Source organism: Salvia miltiorrhiza, unplaced genomic scaffold (assembly GCF_028751815.1).
Source record: "Salvia miltiorrhiza cultivar Shanhuang (shh) unplaced genomic scaffold, IMPLAD_Smil_shh fragScaff_scaffold_149, whole genome shotgun sequence".
Classification (NCBI taxonomy): Eukaryota; Viridiplantae; Streptophyta; class Magnoliopsida; order Lamiales; family Lamiaceae; genus Salvia; species Salvia miltiorrhiza.
In genome coordinates, this window is record NW_026651424.1 from 153913 (window position 1) to 173269 (window position 19357).

A 19357-nucleotide genomic window follows, 5' to 3' on the forward strand; every position below is an offset into this window, starting at 1 on the left:
GTGGTGCAGCAGCTGCGGAAATCAGATCTTCCATGCCATGGGCACGAATCGTGCTTAGAACTTGCATTCGCCAGAATGCATAGTTGCTTCGATCCAGTCGGAGAAGAAGCGGATGAAGATTTGGTAAATTTGGAGTAGGAGCGGAAGCTGGAGGGAGATAATGCGCCATTGTAGAAAACAGGTATGGATCGAGAAAAAAAAGAGAGAATCAATCAATATTGAATGCAGTTTCTAAACTGCAGAGAGATGATTAATTGCAAGCTCTAGATACCATGTTGAATGAACTAGGCTGCATAATTTGGAGAGAATTTTACTCTTTTCATTGTACTAGCGGGAAGAACGTGCGATGCACGTTGAACATGTGTGATTTTTACTATGTAAATAAAATTCATAGAAATTTTTATATAGTTTTGAATATTTGTATTAATTCATTTGACTATAATTGTAATTTAAAAAAAGGAGCTTTCACAATATGGTCGTGGATAATGGCATTTGCATTTTCCTTTCACAATACAATGATTATTTAGATTTTTTTATCTCCACAAGGTCCGTGCATCATATGTTTTTTCACCAATTCAAACAATTCGGAATTGTTTTCTTCATCGAGAAGTTCGGCACTTACAAACTTATCTATTTCACTTGTCGTATTCAACTCGACTTGAAAATTATCAGCATGTGGACATGTGGTAACCCTCTTTTTTGAAATTCAACTACATCAACATGTGCAGCTACATGTCCAAAATTTTTCCTCTTGAATAATTGATCTTTCAAGTCTTGCAGTTTTGCTCGAAATACTCTTGTAGTTAAGTCTGGACGATCTTGAGATGTTTGACCATCATATAATGCTTCTTGGATTTCTTTCTACTCTGGATTGCAAGTCATTGTAATGAATAGATCTGGTTTCCCAAATTTTTGTACTAATGCCAATGCATCAAGATATCTACGACGCATATCTCTTGGTCCTCCTATAAATGTTGTTGGTAGAACAATTCTTTTTCCAACTTCATTCCCTCTTAATTCTCCATTAAAGACACTATCCACAATTCCTTGATACAATTCTGCTCTCATATATAGTTAATTGGTTTTGACGAAAATAATCTAGTCTTGTTGTGTCCAATTTTATATGCATATCCACTATATATTGCTGTAATAATCTTCCAGCTAATAAAAGTATGGATTGTCTTGGATTTCTAATCTGTATCTTATAGCAAATATATTCTCTGCACAATACATTCTTAACGTTTTCTCTTCTAACACCTATAAATATAGAAAAATACAACAACAAAATAATAAAAGTTATATTATAGTGATTAGTGAAATAAAATAAAATATAACAATATGCAAAATAAATAATTGTGTTAACAATTCCTTAATCATATAAAAGAATCTCAAACCAATTAACAACCAAAAGATTTTCCAATCAAACTGCGTTTAGAAATTTAATTAATTAAATGTACTCATTATCACCTAAACACTCTAAATACAAATAAACACTTTATAGATTTAGGTCATCCATGTACCATGCCAATAGTTAGTGGTAAGAGCACGAAGACTTCAAAGTATATTTTTATATTTTACACACGCTTAAATACAAAAGTTTAATACTATAATTTATCAAATTATTAAATTCAATTTATAAACATTATAAAAATATAAAATATGATAACTACTTAATTAACTAATTTTATCATCATACAATAATTTATAAAAAGTTAATAGACATACCTTGCTCTTCGTTGGAGATAATATCGTCTGCAGTTATGGTTCTTGCTAATAAAGTAGAAGTAGAAATATAATTTGTGCTACAAACTGAAGACGTTGGATCAATTTTTTTAATGTTTTGATGCCAACCTGTTTCGCCCATTGGAAAAAAGAGTGGATATTGCAATGGATCATAACATCCATAATAATGCTTTATTCTATGTGTATCACCGGAATGAGCATGAACTACAATATCGCGCTCCAATGGGATATTTTCATTATTTCCTCCAACCCATATAGCTGCAACTTGATTATCATGTGGAGAATTATATACCCGTTGATCTAAGTTGATATCTTTGGAAATATAAAGCTGAACATTGTCCATTGAAGGATAATCTTTCAATCTTCGAAAGAATTTTGCATACGGGTTGATCTCTAAAATTCCCATGAGCATCTTTACAACTGCTTTTGACGAAATTTGATTTTGCATTATGTTAATTCTGTTCTCAACCTCACTTTGTGTGTCATAAAAGTATAGTTAAAAAAACGTTGGAGACGTATATTGTGGGATCAATCCAGTATCATGATAAACCATGCCTTGTGCTCAAAAAGAATAAACTCCCTGTCTTGCATATACCAATTCTTTATCCAATTTTATACCGAACGAAGTAAATGAGAATATACTATTATAAGCACGAATATTCCTTCTGAAATTAATAACTTCTTTTGACTGGTCTGTAAACAATCCATGCAACTCCGGAGGAACTTCAGAAAATGCAAGTTTAATTTTTCCATTATCACAACAAAAAGTAGGAGGTTCATATTTAAATCTTCTAGCACCATAATGAATGCAATCAGACACATTTTTCAATTCATGTAGCAATGAACCTAAATGAATAAATAATATAAATAAATAAAACATTAATAGTTTATCATAACGCATTAAACGTATTTTTGTCTTAAAAGAATGTAATACTTACAATTCAAATCACTTGCATTTCGTTTACGTTTCTTTTGCTTTTGTAGATTTCTTCTTTGTCTATATACCTCATTAGCTGCAATATATAAATATAAATATATTAATTAAAAAAATATTTTGATTTGTGCTCATGTTGTGTGATATGTGGTGATTATAATATACAATTAATATATATATATATATATATATATATATATATATATATATATATATATATATATATAGGGAGAGGTTCAAATAAGAACCACTAATAAAATAAGAACAGAGAACCATTCTAAGCCATTCGATCATCAAGATCTACGGTGGATGCATCATCTTGGTGGATGGATGCAGATGCTGGGTTCGAATCCTGAAGGGAGCAAAAAAATTATTTTTTTTGGATGCATTAAATTTAATAGCGGATGCATTAATTTGTATAGCAGATGCAGTAATTTTATTGGTTCTTATGTTCTCACAATAATTGTGGTTCTCACTATAACCGCACCCTATATATATATACCTAAAGATGAGCTTGTTTTGCGCAATGTAACTTCCATGCTCATAATTAGTATCTAAATTTCAAAATCCTGCAAATAAATTATTTATTCAGTAACGCGACAACAATAAATAATTTAAAGCTATTGCATTATAGGACTAAGCATTGGAGATGCCAAAGGAGGTAAGACTTACCTTGTCGTTTACACTTGCGCCTTTAAGCCTCTGTGTGTAGATAAAACGTCCAGGGAAGACGATGTATTGCCTAGATCCAACCTAAGCAAGTAAAAGGCCAAAAGAAAAAGTTCTAAGTCGACTATTCAAACTCAAAACATGACACCTTAGGTAGATTCAACAACAAATATAGAGCAACAAACGATCTCATGAGAACCAAGCGGGATGCTTCAGCAAAAGAGATAAACAACACAACCATATTCTCATACATATATAAAAAAACAGAATATCTTGTTTAATTACACCTGCAACAGAACACATTCTCAACCAAGAAAGGCCAAAATAATGCAGTGAACCATGACATAGTGCCTGGTATGAAGCAACTGAAGTTTCGACAAATTAAATAGCAAGCATTAAAATCCGAATATGAGCAAAGTAAGTGTCAAGTGATTTGCGGTGGTAGCCTTAGCCATAAAGGACACAACAATAATAAGCTATAGAATTCTTCCTGTGTGATGAACAACCTATCTACTAAATCTCCCTTTTATAGATAACAAAATTGTAGTTTAAATTTTATGGATTATCTTTACTTATTTAAGAAAGAAAAATATATTATGATAACTGGCCCGCAAATTATTCCGGCCAAACTCATCACTGAGACCATTAAAATTCTACTAATTAAATTATAAATGATGCTAATCGTTTGTGACCTCAAGGGAGTAGAAAGAAGAAAAGTTTTGCGCCACCTTTAACATAAACACACAATAGAATTGCTGTATGATTCCCCCCAAAAAAAAATAGAATTGTTGTATATGTAATTAGTAATTTTTGAATTAATTAAAGTGATGGAGAAATTAAAGAAAAAGAAGAAAAGTCTCTTGGAGTAGTAATAATGAAGTGGGGTTCCGATTTCCAGCTCCTTATATCCTTCTCAAACAGAAAAGGAAAATGTCCATTCTCTAATCATATTTGTGTATATGTTCAACTTCTCATCGATTTTTATGAAGTAAATAGGATAACAATTAACATGACGTAAATGCAGCTTTAATGACAGTAAATTTCCATTGTTAATTCGAAGAATACCATGCATCATTAATCATCTTAACAACGGGAAAAGAACTCCGCCACAATATGGGCTCCAAGAACTGCATTCTAAAAAGTAAATATATGCCCGATGCTGAAGACACACGACATAATGAGAACGATAATTCTAATCAAAATAAATATAAACACGTCCAATTCATTTACCAGACGAAGCGAGAATAAAAACTAACCTTCGAAGAGGGGGAGGCGGCGACCGGAAAAAGACAAAGAGCAGCGGTGAAGCACGGCGGATCAGAGGCTCAGAGCGGCGGCGCGGTTGTATGTGATGAGAACGATAATTCTAATCTATACTAATAAAAAAAGAGCCTAAGCATTCTATGGGATAACTTGTGGATTGCCTATTTTACCCCTGTTATATTATATATTTATAAAATAACTAGAGAAATCAAAAAATAAAAATCCAAATTGTGTACGAATTCTTTTAAATTCAAATTCAGTTAGTGTTTGAATTAGTTAAAATTCTTTCTCTTGAGGTATCCCTCTCGCTTTCTCTCTTCTCCACGCATCTTCACCTCTCGCCAATCTCTCTCTAACTCTGCTACAGATTGATTATTAGACACCTTTTTTTTTTAATCCCTTTGTATTTGGGTTTCTTCAATAGCCGTCCCGTCTGCTCAAACCCATTCTTCAAACCTCTTGGAAGACACCTTGGGTTTCGTTGTTCTCCTCCGTCTACACCAGCGCCGTGCATTCGTAAGCGATTTCGTTGTTCTCCTCCATCGCCGCTGCACTCCGATCAGGTTCTCCTCTTCTCACTCGCATAATTATCTATCTACCTCTAGAAGTATTTGGCATTATTCATGGATAACGAAATATTCATTTAACAGGAACACATAAGACTAAAACTTATTTTAAGTGTGTGTTCGAATTTCGTGAATGTTGATCTGTTTTTGTTTCTCAATTGCGGCTGTCAAAAAAATTTGGTTATGTCAAATTTTGAGTTCAGATATTTTGTTCTGTGGATAACAATATTGGTTTGAATTGTTCAGATGTATTAAAGTTGTCGCTTAGTTGATGTTATAGCTTTTATAAAACAAAAGTCAAAACAGTACATGAAGTTCTTGCTAGTATTAATTAATTTGTTGTTGTGCAGGTGTTGAAAGGTTCAAAGGCGGCAGTGGATGATGATGAGCCTCCCAAGATCAGCTTTAGATTAGAGATGGCGGATGATGAGACGATACGGTGTGCAGCTGGAATAGGAAACTGGATCACTAATGTATCTCTCCTTCACTTACACTATTTACATTGAATTATGACTATAGTATATCATTCAACACCTTTTTTCTCATGTTTGATTTTGGTAGTATAGATTTTCTTTATTCTTTATGATTGATGAGAATTATTTAAAGTTTTGAAAGTTTGATCAATTAAATCTTAAATAAAAAGTAGCTCTGTGACTTTGCACTTGAAAGTTGAAACTACGATGTCATCAAGCATCAAGCAGCTTCAGTGATAATAAATACTGAATTTGAGCCAAATACCTATATTTGCAGGACACATGTATCCAGAGGTTCCGAATGTTCAGTTATGTCCTCAAATTTTTGTTTTGGTCATTGAGGCTGATTTATAAGTTATGCAAATTTTTGGGTTTGTAGTAATTGTGAAAGTTAAGCTTTGATAAAATATAATTATATAGTAATTGTTTTGCTGCCATATCAATATGTTTATATTTATTTGATTAGAGTTATACTTATAATTATTATTAACATACCTTTTTGTTGCTATTTGTTTATTATTATTTATTATTGTCGCGTTACAGAATAAATATTTATTTGCAGGATTTTAAAATTTATATACACTAATTATGAGCATGGAAGTTACATTGCGCAAAACAAGCTCATCTTCAGGTATTTTCTATAGCATGAGCGCACAAGCTTCTAAGTATTTATATTAAGGGATATATATATATATATATATTATATTAATTGTCTATGTTATAATCACCACATATCACACATCATGAGCACAAATCAAAATATTTTTTAATTAATATATTTATATTTATATATTGCAGCTAATGAGGTATATAGACAAAGAAAAAATCTACAAAGGCAAAAGAAACGTAAACGAAATGCAAGTGATTTGAATTGTAAGTATTACATTCTTTTAAGATAAAAATACGTTTAATACATTATGATAAACTATTAATGTTTTTTAAAAATTATATTGTTTATCTATTTAGGTTCATTGCTACATGAATTGAAAAATGTGTCTGATTGCATTCATTGTGGTGCAAGAAGATTTGAATATGAACCTCCTACCTTTTGTTGTGATAATGGAAAAGTTAAACTTGCATTTTTTGAAGTTCCTCCGGAGTTGGATGAATTGATTACAGCCCAGTCAAAAGAAGCTATTAATTTCAGAAGGAATATTCGTGCTTATAATAGTATATTCTCATTTGCTTCGTTCGGTGTAAAATTGCATTGGACAAAGAATAGGCATCTGCAAGATGGGGAGTTTATTCTTTTCGAGCACAAGACATGGTTTATCATGATCTTCCTGGATTGATCCCACAATATACGTCTCCAATATTTTTTTCAGCTATACTTTTATGACACACAAAGTGAGGTTGAGAACAAAATTAACATAATGCAAAATCAAGTTTTGTCAGAAGCAGTTGTACAGATGCTCATGAAAATTTTAGAGATCAACCCATATGCAAAATTCTTTCGAAGATTGAAAGATTATCCATGGATGTTATGATCCATTGCAATATCCACTTCTTTTTCCAATGGGCGAAACAAGTTGGCATCAAAACATTAGAAAGATTGATCCAGCATCTTTGGTTCGTAACACAAATTCTGTTTCGACTTCTACTTCATTAGCAAGAACCATAACTGCAAGTGATATTATCTCCAATGAAGAACAATGTATCTCTATTAACTTTTTATAAATTGATTGATGATTAAATTAGTTAAGTATCATATTTTATATTTTTTTATAATGTTTATAATTGATTTTACTAATTTGATTAATTGTAGTATTAAACTTTTGGATAATTTTATTCTTCTAAAGTTAAATTATTCCAATCATGAGATTATAATTCGCTATGAGTAGAGAACATTCTTTTCATTCCCACCCATTAACTGTAGCATACTAATCATAAACAATAATATAAATTGATTTTCAGAATTTTACAATTACAAATTGCAAATATTTATGCCCCACTTTAGCTTAAGGTTATTTACTTTTCTCATTATGCATGTCTTAATGAAATCCCTACTTAATCATAATCTATAAATCCTACCAATGAATGAGCTGAATCAATAAAGTGTTGATTTGTATTTAGAGTGTTTAGGTGATAATGAATATATTTAATTAAATTTTTAAACATAAATTGAATGGAAAATCTTTTAGTTGTTAATTGGTTTGAGATTCTTTTATATAATTAAGCAATTGTTGACATATATATTTATTTTGTATATTGTTATATTTACTTTATTTCAATAATCACTACAACATAACTTTTTTTATTTTTATATTGTATTTTTTTATGTTTTTAGATGTTAGAAGAGAAAACGTTAAGAATGTATCGTGCAGAGAATATATTTTCTATAAGATACAAATTAGAAATCCAAGACAATCCATACATTTACTAGCTGGAAGATTATTACAACAATATATAGTGGATATGTATATAAAATTGGAGACACAAGACTGAATTTTTTTCATCAAAAACAATCAAGTATGAGAGCATAATTGTATTAAGGAATTGTGGATAGTATCTTTAATGGAGAATTAAGAATGAATGAAGTTGGCAAAAGAATTGTTCTACCAGCAACATTTATAGGAGGACCAAGAGATATGCGTCATAGATATCTTGATGCATTGACATTAGTACAAAAATTTGGTAAACCAGATCTATTCATTACAATGACTTGCAATCCAGGGTGGAAAAAAATACAACAAGCATTATATGATGTCAAACAACTCAAGATCGTCCAGACTTAACTACACGAGTATTTCGAGCAAAACTGCAAGCATATATATGTTATTTTTATTTAATGTTTCATGCATATACTATAATTTGTTCATAACCTTAGAAAAATAACTATATTTGAATTTACTCAATATTTCTTGCAGATTTGGAATTGTAGAAATATCTTTATGGGAAGATATGGCGAAAAATGAAGGACGGAAGCCAACTGTTGCGATTTCCTATGACGTGGCAAAAAGAAAATTTGGTAACAAACATATTATATATATTTTCTTAAAATAATACTTAATTTTTTTATTTGTAAAATACTACATACTTAATAATATATATATATATATATATATATATATATATATATATATATATATATATATATAATATTATTTAGGTGGTATACTCTTGCAAAATACAATGAGATCCATCTTGCAAATTACACCAACATGCGTAGAGATTCAGCCGATGCAATTGTACGTATCAAAAAACAAATAAATTATATATTTTAACAAAAAATTCTAATATATCATTTAATATTATACACAGGTGTTCTGAAGTTGATGATGATGCATTAGCAATTGCTAAATTAGCAATGACACAAAAATTAAAATAAGCAAAGGAAGTCACTCTTAAAGATCTTAGAGACAATCAATATTTATTATTAGAGGTACACTATTTAAATAAATTAATGATGCATTTTAAAAGTACATAATCGACTATTTCTATAATATATTATTTTTTTGTCATATATTAGGGTGTTTCGTATTGCTTTACGGGAATTATTGACAAAGTTGAAAATAAAGCAACAATATAGTATGATTCTTGTAAAAAATTGCAACACATCTTTCTCCAAAATTGATGAGAGTGCAATATGCAACAAATGCAATGAAGAAGTTCTTGAGACGTCGCCCAGGTAAAAATCAAATTTAAAACTACTACCAATTGAAAATTAGTTAATGACACAATAACAAAAATATAATAATTTTTATCATTTTATATAATTCTAGATACAGAATCACAATAAATGTTATACAAGACGATTGCAATATAACAATTATTCGATCAAGCGGCGGAGGTATATGTTGGATGCTCTGTGGATGAATATCTTTCTTCAATCAAAGAGGTAAAGATTTCTTACTTAAACACTTACTATAATTTAAATTGTTAATATTACAAAATTAGATATTACGTAATTATAACAATTATATATTTTCACCACATACCACAGAGGATTAAGCACACAAGCGTACACAGAAATGCGCTTCATGACGATGCTCAGTCTATAAAATTCGATCAACGAGGAAATCTCAATATCATAGCAAATGCAATCCAAAAAACGCAACCAATGGAAGGCATCGATGTTGGAGATATTGAAGAAGAGCCAACTAAAGTGGAGGAAAAGAAATATTCACCCGAGAAATCAAAAAAGAAAATCTCATCTAGAAAGAAAAAATCTACGATGAAGTTGCAGCCCACGCAAAAAAAAAAAAAAGAATAACCAAGAAAAAGTTTGATGACTACATTGACATTACAAGTGACGACGATCTGCCGCTGAACAATATTATGTTGCAAACCAAAAATAAGAAGAAGAGATCCACAATCGTCAAAATCAAACAAGAAAAGATTTAAAATTCGTCTTGCTCCGTACTTAGATAATTTAGGATGTTTTTCATAGATTTTTTTGCATTTTTATTTAGATGTATATTATGAATATTACTTTATTACTTTTAAATTTATTCATTAATAGTTGCATTGGTTCCTTTTTTAAATTACAATTACAATTATAATAAAATGAATTAATACAAATATTCAAAACTATATAAAAATATCTATGAATTTTGTTTACATAGTAAAAATCAAACGTGTTCAACGTGCATCGCACGTTTTTCCTGCTAGTCAAAATAAATATAAACATGTCCAATTCATATATAAACTCGTCCAAAACGGCCTTCGAAGAGGGGAGGCGGCGCCCGGAAAAAGACTAAGAGCGGCTGTGAAGCACGGCGGACCGGAGGCTCTGCGGAAAAGCACGGCGCTGGTGTAGATTGTATCGGACGGCGCAGCGCGGTTTGATTAGATTAATGCGGTGGACGATTGGCTTTGGAAAATCAATGTAAGAGAAACTATGGGTTAGGATTTGCGGATGAGAGTGAGGATCATAAACTTGATTCGGAGATAATGGATTGAGTTGGAGAAGAATTAGAACTTTAATTGATTTTTATTTATATTTAGAGTTTAGTTTAGTTTAGTTAGTACATAAGATAAAGATTTTGATATATATAAATATATACGGATTTAATTTAAAAATCGTGAGGGTGATAATTATTAATCTATATTAACAATTTTATATTTTAGGAGTAAAATAGGCAAACCACAAGTTGTCCCTTAGATTGTCATTCGCTCTTTTTCTATTAGTATAGATATACTTTTCATCACTTGCATTATGGTTTCTGATTATGTTTGAACTTATAGAGCGGTTTCCAAGTATCTACAATCTGCATTTATTAAAGAGGCAGAGTGTGGAAGGAATGGTCTCACCGTGGACAACCTCTTAATCTGCATTTATTTTCCTACACTTCGAATTAATTCATGACTCTTCTACTTCTTAACTGTTGTCTGACGTAGACTTGGTTTGAATAGAAGAACAAAAATAATATTGCATAAAATTTAACTAATTTTAATTTTTTTTATACAAGAATCACGATAATTAGGCCCGAGTTAAAAAATGAGTTGTGCGATCTGTTAAATGTATTTTAATTAATCTATGCAAAAACTGAGTGATCCAATTGCTTGAGTTCTTGTTGTGGAGCAATCCTTTGGAATTTTGGCCCGAGTTCAAAATTAGTCTCTGGACACATGCTGAGGATTGCCGGCCTCATGAGAGAGATTGGTGATTTTTTTTTTCTTTTTGTTTTTTCTTGAATATTTAAAGAGCCATATATCATTTTTACGACGCAGCCTAAGGATCCGGCCATAAAATGTAAAAAAGCCGTTCACAAGAAATTCGTCACATTGTAGATGGCATGGGTAAGGACCTTAATTTTATGGACTTAATATTACAATTCACAACTCACAACTCACAGGTTTGACAAATTGTTTCTGCACAATCGAGACATATGGCTTATGAAGCTTTTGATACTCTGCTTCAAACCTTAGATCGAATTCTAAAGCAAGGCGATGATCGCGTCATCACTCATTCTGTTAAACAAGAAATTTTATCCATCCGCGTCCAAGCTGTTGTCTTGCAGTTGAATCTCAAACATTATCCAAACAAAGAAAGGATCAGAGAGGCAGCAGTTTCAACCCATGAGATTATTGAATATCTCTTCTCTGAAGAAAACCTTTCAGATAGAGTCAGACTTGCGAACAGGCTGAGGAAACTAGCAGAGAGATTGGAGTCAACCGTTGGAGATGTGGTGGATTGCATCAAGGGTAAAGGCTCAGTCGGCAGTGTAACTGATTCTGCCGATGTTAGTTCATCATCAAGATCAGCAATCACAAGCAGCAAAGATGATGGTGTGGTTGGTTTAGAAGAAGATGTGGAAGTGATCAAGAATCGGCTTTTAGAGAGATCATCCAGACTACGAGTCCTCCCAATTGTTGGAACAGGAGGCATTGGTAAGACCACACTTGCTAAAATTGTTTATAATCATGGAAACCTTAATTTACAAATACCTACTAGGTCGGAGGTATCTTATTGTAATGGACGACATGTGGAGTAAGAAAGCTTGGGATGATGTAAGGATGTTGTTTCCTGACTCCGGTAATGGCAGTTGGATCATAGTAACCACAAGGCTGCATGATGTGGCTGCTTATGTCGACTCTTCTAGTTCCATTCATACTATGAGTGTGTTGGATGCACATCATAGTTGGAATTCGCTAGAGCAGAAGGTGTTTGCCGGTACATACTTTCCTATTGAACTAAAAGATATAGGGAAGAAAATAGTTCAAAATTGTGGAGGACTCCCCCTTTCAATTGTGGTGGTGGCAGGACTTCTATCTAAGGTTCATACTCGATCCTCATGGGAGCAAATTGCTGCAAATGACGGGCAGCTTGAATCAATAATTGGTTCGAGTTATACTCATTTACCCAATCACTTGAAGCCATGTCTTTTATATATGGCTGGCTTTCCAGAAGATCAGGAGATTCGTGTTACAGAGCTTGTTAATCTTTGGATGTCCGAAGGTTTTGTAACACTTTCAAATGGATCTAAAAGCTTAGAAGAGGAGGCAGAAGATTGTTTTGAGGATCTTGTCGAGAGAAGTCTAGTTTTGGTCGCCAACAGGAAGTTTGATGGGAAAATAAAGAGTTGCAGCCTTCATGATATTGTGCGGGAATTTTGCATAAGGCAGGCTGCAAAAGAGAAGGTAATTCTTCCTGTTATTGATTATTTACCTACTCCTATCCTGCGAAGGCATTTTGTTCCACGTCTCATAAAAGATCATCACAGCATAAGTACTACTTCCTATGATCTACTACATCTCAAAGACTCTGTGCATAGCTCACACATACGCACCATTATATGCATCCCCAAGAAAGGGTTTAGGTCTGTGGGCATTGTAGAGAAGTTTAGTTCATTGAGGGTCCTTCATGTTTTACGTAGAAGCGATTATTGGGACTGGGAGCCAGGTCAAGTGTTCGATCTGGTTCATTTAACTTACCTTGCTTCCAACATTCCCAATAATATAGTTCCTTCAGCCATATTAAAGCTTCATAATCTTCAAATTTTAATTATTTATAGATCAGAGGTTCGTTTGCCTGTGGAGATTTGGAGGTTGCGACAATTAAGACATCTTATTGCATTCTCATTTCAACCCTTACCGAGCCCTGAGTGGGAACAAAATCCCCTCGATAACTTGCAGGCACTTTCGCTGGCAACAGACTTGGTGTGCAGTAAAAGAATGGTGGAAATGATTCCAAACGTTAAAAAGCTGGGAATATGTTACTCCAAGGGGAAGTTTGATGCGAATGCAGGCTATTGCCTCGACAATCTTAATTTGTTTTGTCAACTTGAGAAATTGAAATTGGAGATGAGTGTTGGTTTTTTATCGAGACAACTTGTTGAAACTGGAGGTCTAAACTTTCCTCTACAACTGAGAAGGTTAATCTTGAGTGGTGGGAAGCTTCCTTGGAATGATATGACCACCATTGGTTCATTACCTAATCTTCAAGTGCTTAAACTAAGAAACTATGCTTGCAAAGGCAGTTACTGGATGACAATTGAGGGAAATTTTCGTGAGCTGAGACTCTTGCTAATTGACCGATCAGGTTTGGTTGATTGGATAACTGAAGGTAGCCACTTCCCGAGACTCGAGTGCCTAATACTTCGTCGGTGTCGTGTTCTATATAGGATTCCACGTAATATTGGATACATTCCAACACTGAAGCTGATTGAGGTCGAGAAGTGGCACATGCGTAGTCTTTTAAGCTCGGCAGCACTGATAGAAAAAATGCAACGAAATTCTGGAAATGATAGCTTTCAAGTTCGTGTGAAGCATTCCTGATATGATGATGTTTGAACAATATAGATACAGTGTCGTCCGCTCCTTTTCAGGTCGTTAGAGATTAATTTAGAAACTGCTCTTTGTAGAAATATATCTGTATATCTATATAGATATAGATGGTGTCATGATGTCATCATTTTCAGATTTAGTTTTTTCCAAGAAAAAATTGGTGAAAATGCACATTTTTTTTTTAAACTAACGTTATTAAATAAAAAAATTTATATGCCGCACCATAGAGGACTCAAATCCAAGATCTTTGGCCTTGAGCATTAACCCGTTACTTCTTGGCCAACACACACACGTGAAAATGCACACACATGGTCTCACTATCTTTATTTGAATGCTCTAAGAGTATTTCGTGGACAGCCTTCAAATTCATTTTTATTTCATTAAAGGAGCATTAGTGGATGATATGTTTGTTTGAGCAAATTCATGACTCTTATACTTTTTCATGCTTCTAGTGTAATTAATGCTCTGTTCATGTATTTCCGACAGCTAAATGTGGTGGATTAATCAACATTCTTGCACACATTAGTTGTTTCTATGGAAAGATTGCAATTAAAATTTGAATACTTTGGTACTCAAGTCCATGTGATCTAATAATAAAATCAAATACTTCACCTTTCAAGAATTGAAATGATTGACACTTTACATTAACTTGTTGAATACGTGTTGTTAGAGCCGGGTCAAAGCTTTATCAACGAATTATAGATAGAAGGAAAAAAAGTTACCGATTTAGATATCCTCTTCGTGAAATTGAGAACAGAGCAGCAGGAGATGAGGGTGCGCGCGGCAGTGGTGGTGGCGGTGGCTGTGGTGGCAATAATGTGCAGTGACTAGTGTCGATGGCGATGGAGGCGGTGCCTCCAAAATGAAGGGACCCACAAAGTGTATTGTTTATTAGTTGAGTGGAGAAAAAATGTATTGTTTATTGGGATCTACCAATTAAAATATGAATAAAAATTTACTAAAAATGAATAGGCCTTGAGTTGGTGGATGGACCAAAAGGGAAATAAGGCCTTGAATTAGTGGACGGAGGAAGTATATATTTAGATTGTAGTTTAGCATTTGGATGTATTTTGTACTTGGAATAGCGCTTGAGTGATTTGTGAACTGCTATTTGCTGGTTGAGCGTAATAAAACCTTGCAACCTCATTTTTTATTCTGTAACTTAAATTTGTAGATATCATTCTGCCACAATACTTATTATTCTCGAGAAAGATTGACATCAGTTTTAAATAGATTCAATGAGTTGGTATTCAGTCTTTTGATATGACCAGGGCAGATGACCTCTAGCCAATAGCATAGTTCATGACTTCATTATCTGCTAACCCTTGATGAAGTCATAGACAACAAGTAATTTCCTTATGTAGTTGGCATGCTTGATGAGACTGATTCACCACCTGCCTGGTCTGACTGGGTAAAACCCACCTACTGAAAGTGACAATGGTAACTGAAACTTGAATTATAAAATCAGCCAGTGAAAAATCAGTATAAGAAGCTAAATTAAGATTCTATCAAATTCTTGTCAAAAATTCTCATAATTATACTCTGTTTCCCTTCAACTGATATCGATCATGGCGGCCTACGCAGCCTTGGTTTCTCTAATGCATATCATAGACGACCTCGAGCGCCACGCTTCCCCTCCGATTTCCCTCGACAAACAACAAGTTCAATCCCTAACTGAAAATGTCACGTTCTTGCAGGAGTTTCTCGAAGCTTATATCTCCCCTGTTTCCGACGAAGCAGATCCCTTGGAGATGCGTATTGCAGATGCAGCTTATGCAGCTGAAGACGCCATCGAATCTCATATCGTGGCCAAGATTCAGCTGAGCAGATCCAGAGAAGTTTATAACTCCCCTATTTCCGACGAAGCAGATCCCTTGGAGATGCGCATTGCAGATGCAGCTTATGCAGCTGAAGACGCCATCAAATCTCAAATCGTGGGCAAGATTCAGCTGAGAAAATCCAGAGAAACCATTTGCAGCCCCTTCCTCAGCTGCTTTCGAGCTCCAGAGGCTCCAAAAACTGTCTCACCAAATGTTAGTATCAGTAGCTAAATTATGATTCTATCAAATTCTTGTCCAAAATTCTCATAATTATACTCTGTTTCCCTTCAACTGATATCGATCGTAGATGACATCGAGCGCCACCATTCCCCTCCGATTTCTCTCGACAAACAACAAGTTCAATCCCTCTCTGAAAATGTCACGTTCTTGCAGGAGTTTCTCGAAGCTTGTGCAGCTGAAGACACCATCGAATCTCATATCGTGGGCAAGATTCAGCTGAGCAGATCCAGAGAAGCTTATAACTCCCCTGTTTCCGACGAAGCAGATCAATTGGAGATGCGTATTGCAGATGCAGCTTATGCAGCTGAAGATGCCATCGAATCTCATATTGTGGCCAAGATTCAGCTGAGCAGATCCAGAGAAGCTTATAACTCCCCTGTTTCCGACGAAGCAGATCCCTTGGAGATGCGTATTGCAGATGCAGCTTATGCAGCTGAAGATGCCATTGAATCTCATATCGTGGCTAAGATTCAGCTGAGAAGATCCAGAGAAACCATTTGCAGCCGCTTCCTCAGCTGCTTTCGAGCTCCAGAGGCTCCAAAAACTGCCTCACCAAATGTTAGTATAAGAAGCTAAATTAAGATTCTATCAAATTCTTGTCCAAAATTCTCATAATTATACTGTGTTTCCCTTCAACTGATATCGATCATGGATGACATCGAGCGCCGACATTCCCCTCCGATTTCACTCAACAAACAAGAAGTTCAATCTCTCTCTGAAAATGTCACGTTCTTGCAGGAGTTTCTCGAAGCTCATAACTCCCCTGTTTCCGACAAACCCGATCCAGAGGATCCAAAAACTGTCTCATCAAATCATGATGATGATGAAGAGATGAACTTGTTTCGAAATGTGCAAAATGTGATAGAAGAAATGGATCAGATCAAGAGTTTGGCGATGCAGAGGAATACAGAGAAGGTGGTGCTCCATGATAAGCAGCATAGCTTCGTCTTTGCTTCTTCTTCTATTGGGAAGAACAGTAGTGGCATGGTGGTGTGGTCTGAGGGTGTCGTGAATGGAATCTTGGGAAGGCTCGTTGCGGACCAACGCCAACGCCAAGTAATCCCGATCACAGGAATGGGCGGGATAGGTAAGACCACTCTTGCCAAAACTGTTTATTCGAAGAAAATTATTGAGCACCATTTTGATGTTTGTGCTTGGGCTACAATTTCTCAACAATACAACACAAAGGAAATTCTTTATGAACTTGTTTCTCAAGCCACTAAAAAAAGCAAGGAACTGAGTGGAAAGAGTGAAGATGAGCTAGGATTAGAGCTCTACCAGTATTTGTCAGGCAGAAGGTTTCTAATTGTGATGGGTGATATGTGGAGCATCGATGCATGGGATAGGATACAACGTTTCTTTCCCGAAAATGAGAATTATAGTCGGATATTAGTGACGACTAGGCTTTCACACTTGAGTTCCCAATTGAACAACAATTATAGCCTTCAAATGGAATTTTTAGATGAGGTTAGAAGTTGGGAACTCTTCTCAAAAATTGTGTTTGGGGTTGGAAGTTGCCCTCATGAGGTAGAGAAAATTGGAAAGAAAATAGTAGAGAATTGCAGAGGACTTCCTTTATCAATTGTTGTAGTGGGGGGTATTTTGAAAAATAGGGAACACGCTCTAGGAGTTTGGGAATCAATTAGGAAGAACTTAGCTTCAGAAGTGAATTTAGAGAATGATAAACATTGCATGAAACCGTTGAAAATGAGCTATAATCATTTGCCAGTTTATTTAAAGCCATGTTTTTTGTATATGGGAGTGTTTGAGGAGGATTATTCTGTTAAAGTCTCAACACTCGTGAAGCTATGGGTTTCTGAAGGATTTTTAAAACCCATGAATGGCAAAAGTTTGGAAACTATTGCCATAGAATTCTTACAGCACTTGGTTGATAGAAATCTCATTCTAGTTGGTGAAAAGGGGTCTACAGGAAACATAAAAGTAATCAAAATTCATGATTTGTTGAGGGATTTATGCTTGAACCAGAGCAAGAAAGATGGGTTCTATCATGTCATAGGGCAATCTAGTCCTCGAGGCATAAGTGGCCAACGCCGCGTTGTTATACCCAGGAACACGCCAAAGAAGAAAGTCCTTGGCGACTTGCAGTCTATGTCACATGCTCGTTCCATTATTAGTGAATATGGGAATGTTCCGCTTATTAAGAATTCCGGGTTGCTTAGAACATTACATGCATACAAGTTTAGTTATTTTGAAGATGAAAGCTTGATCAAGTCCCTTGCGTCTCATTATGTTAACCTGTGCCACCTTGCTGTTGGAGTTGGTAGCATGTCCTCGATCTTTTCCTCGTTTACTCGCCTATGGAATCTGCACATATTGATTGTTTCTTGTGAGGAGGAGTTCACTGCACCCGGTGAGATTTGGAGAATGCCACAACTTAGGCATATTGAAATGACTGAAAGAAGCTTTTATCTTCCAGAGCCTTCGAGTGATGATGTCGTCATCATGGAGAATCTACTGGTGCTTAAGAGAATAGCAAATTTCAAGTGCAGTGAAGAGGTGGTTAAAAGAATTCCCAATATCAAAAAATTGAGGATACAATATTTTGGGAGAGGGGGAATCGAGCAAGATGATTATTATTGTCTGAACAATATCAAACGTCTGTGTAAATTGGAATCCCTCAACATATCGTGTTGGTATGATTTTAGAGCTTCTCTGTATGTGCTCACATTCCCCCAATGCCTCAAGAAGTTGACTCTTCAGATGAATGGTGGCTTTCAATGGGAAAAAATGTTGGAAAAGATAGGTGCATTGCCCCTTCTTGAGAAGTTCAAGTTGTGGGCGGGATGCTTTGGAACAGGCAAGTGGGAAATGGTTGAAGGCCAATTCCCTTCCCTCAAATACTTGGGATTGCATTTGTGTCCTAGTTTGGAGCATTGGACTGCGGAATCAAACTCCATCTTTCCACGCCTTGAGAAGCTTCGTCTTTTTGGTATGGAAGAGTTGAAGGAGATCCCGACTCAAATTGGAGACATACCGACGCTGCAAAAGATATGGATGGATGATTGTGGTGAATCTGCTGTGATGTGCACAAAGGAGATCGTAGAGGAACAAGTGGAATTACAAGGGGAAGATCTTCCATTTCATGTTCAAGTTTGGCTTCCGCGTAAGAATGAAGTAGTGCAGAGCTTGGCAGGCCCCAACTTCGAAGTTGTAATAGCTAACTAGGTTTTACTACCATTATTTTTCTTTTGTTTTTGTGTGTTTGCTTATGTTTCTTCAATCTTCTACAATCTTCTTCCCTCTCATCTCTTATAAGGGCAATGTACTTATCTTTCCCAACATGTCATCCAACGCCAATTCTTCGTTCATCTCCAATATCAACTTCTTACGAGAGTGTGGGGAAGAAAGGTAATCTTAGGCAAAGAAGCAGAATAAAATAAAACAAAGCGTCTTGACTAT

The 19357-nt window shown here is 34.7% G+C and overlaps 3 protein-coding genes and 2 long non-coding RNA genes across 5 annotated transcripts; 4 read left to right on the forward strand and 1 right to left on the reverse strand.

Annotated features, from left to right (window-relative positions):
- Window positions 1-1730: 1730 nt before the first annotated feature.
- Window positions 1731-3432, reverse strand: LOC131002575 (uncharacterized). Its single transcript, XR_009094345.1, has 4 exons — window positions 3350-3432; window positions 3180-3246; window positions 2682-2756; window positions 1731-2589 (listed from the first exon to the last, which is right to left on the reverse strand). It is a non-coding gene; the product is annotated as an uncharacterized LOC131002575 (long non-coding RNA).
- A 1415-nt stretch (window positions 3433-4847) lies between these two features.
- Window positions 4848-6801, forward strand: LOC131002574 (uncharacterized). The gene is made up of 5 exons (XR_009094344.1): window positions 4848-5172; window positions 5526-5648; window positions 6211-6279; window positions 6447-6521; window positions 6615-6801. It is a non-coding gene; the product is annotated as an uncharacterized LOC131002574 (long non-coding RNA).
- Window positions 6802-11479: 4678 nt separating this feature from the next.
- On the forward strand, window positions 11480-13868 carry LOC131002577 (putative late blight resistance protein homolog R1B-16). The gene is made up of 2 exons (XM_057929043.1): window positions 11480-11981; window positions 12046-13868. Exons 1-2 carry the CDS (start codon window positions 11480-11482, stop codon window positions 13866-13868), a joined length of 2325 nt encoding a protein of 774 aa, XP_057785026.1.
- Window positions 13869-14675: 807 nt separating this feature from the next.
- Window positions 14676-16513, forward strand: LOC131002602 (uncharacterized). The gene is made up of 2 exons (XM_057929069.1): window positions 14676-15910; window positions 16091-16513. Exons 1-2 carry the CDS (start codon window positions 15446-15448, stop codon window positions 16511-16513), a joined length of 888 nt encoding a protein of 295 aa, XP_057785052.1. The 5' UTR covers window positions 14676-15445.
- Window positions 16514-16585: 72 nt separating this feature from the next.
- Window positions 16586-19123, forward strand: LOC131002578 (putative late blight resistance protein homolog R1A-10). The gene has a single exon (XM_057929044.1). The coding sequence runs from the start codon at window positions 16586-16588 to the stop codon at window positions 19121-19123; it is 2538 nt and encodes an 845-aa protein (XP_057785027.1).
- The last annotated feature ends 234 nt before the right edge of the window (window positions 19124-19357 follow it).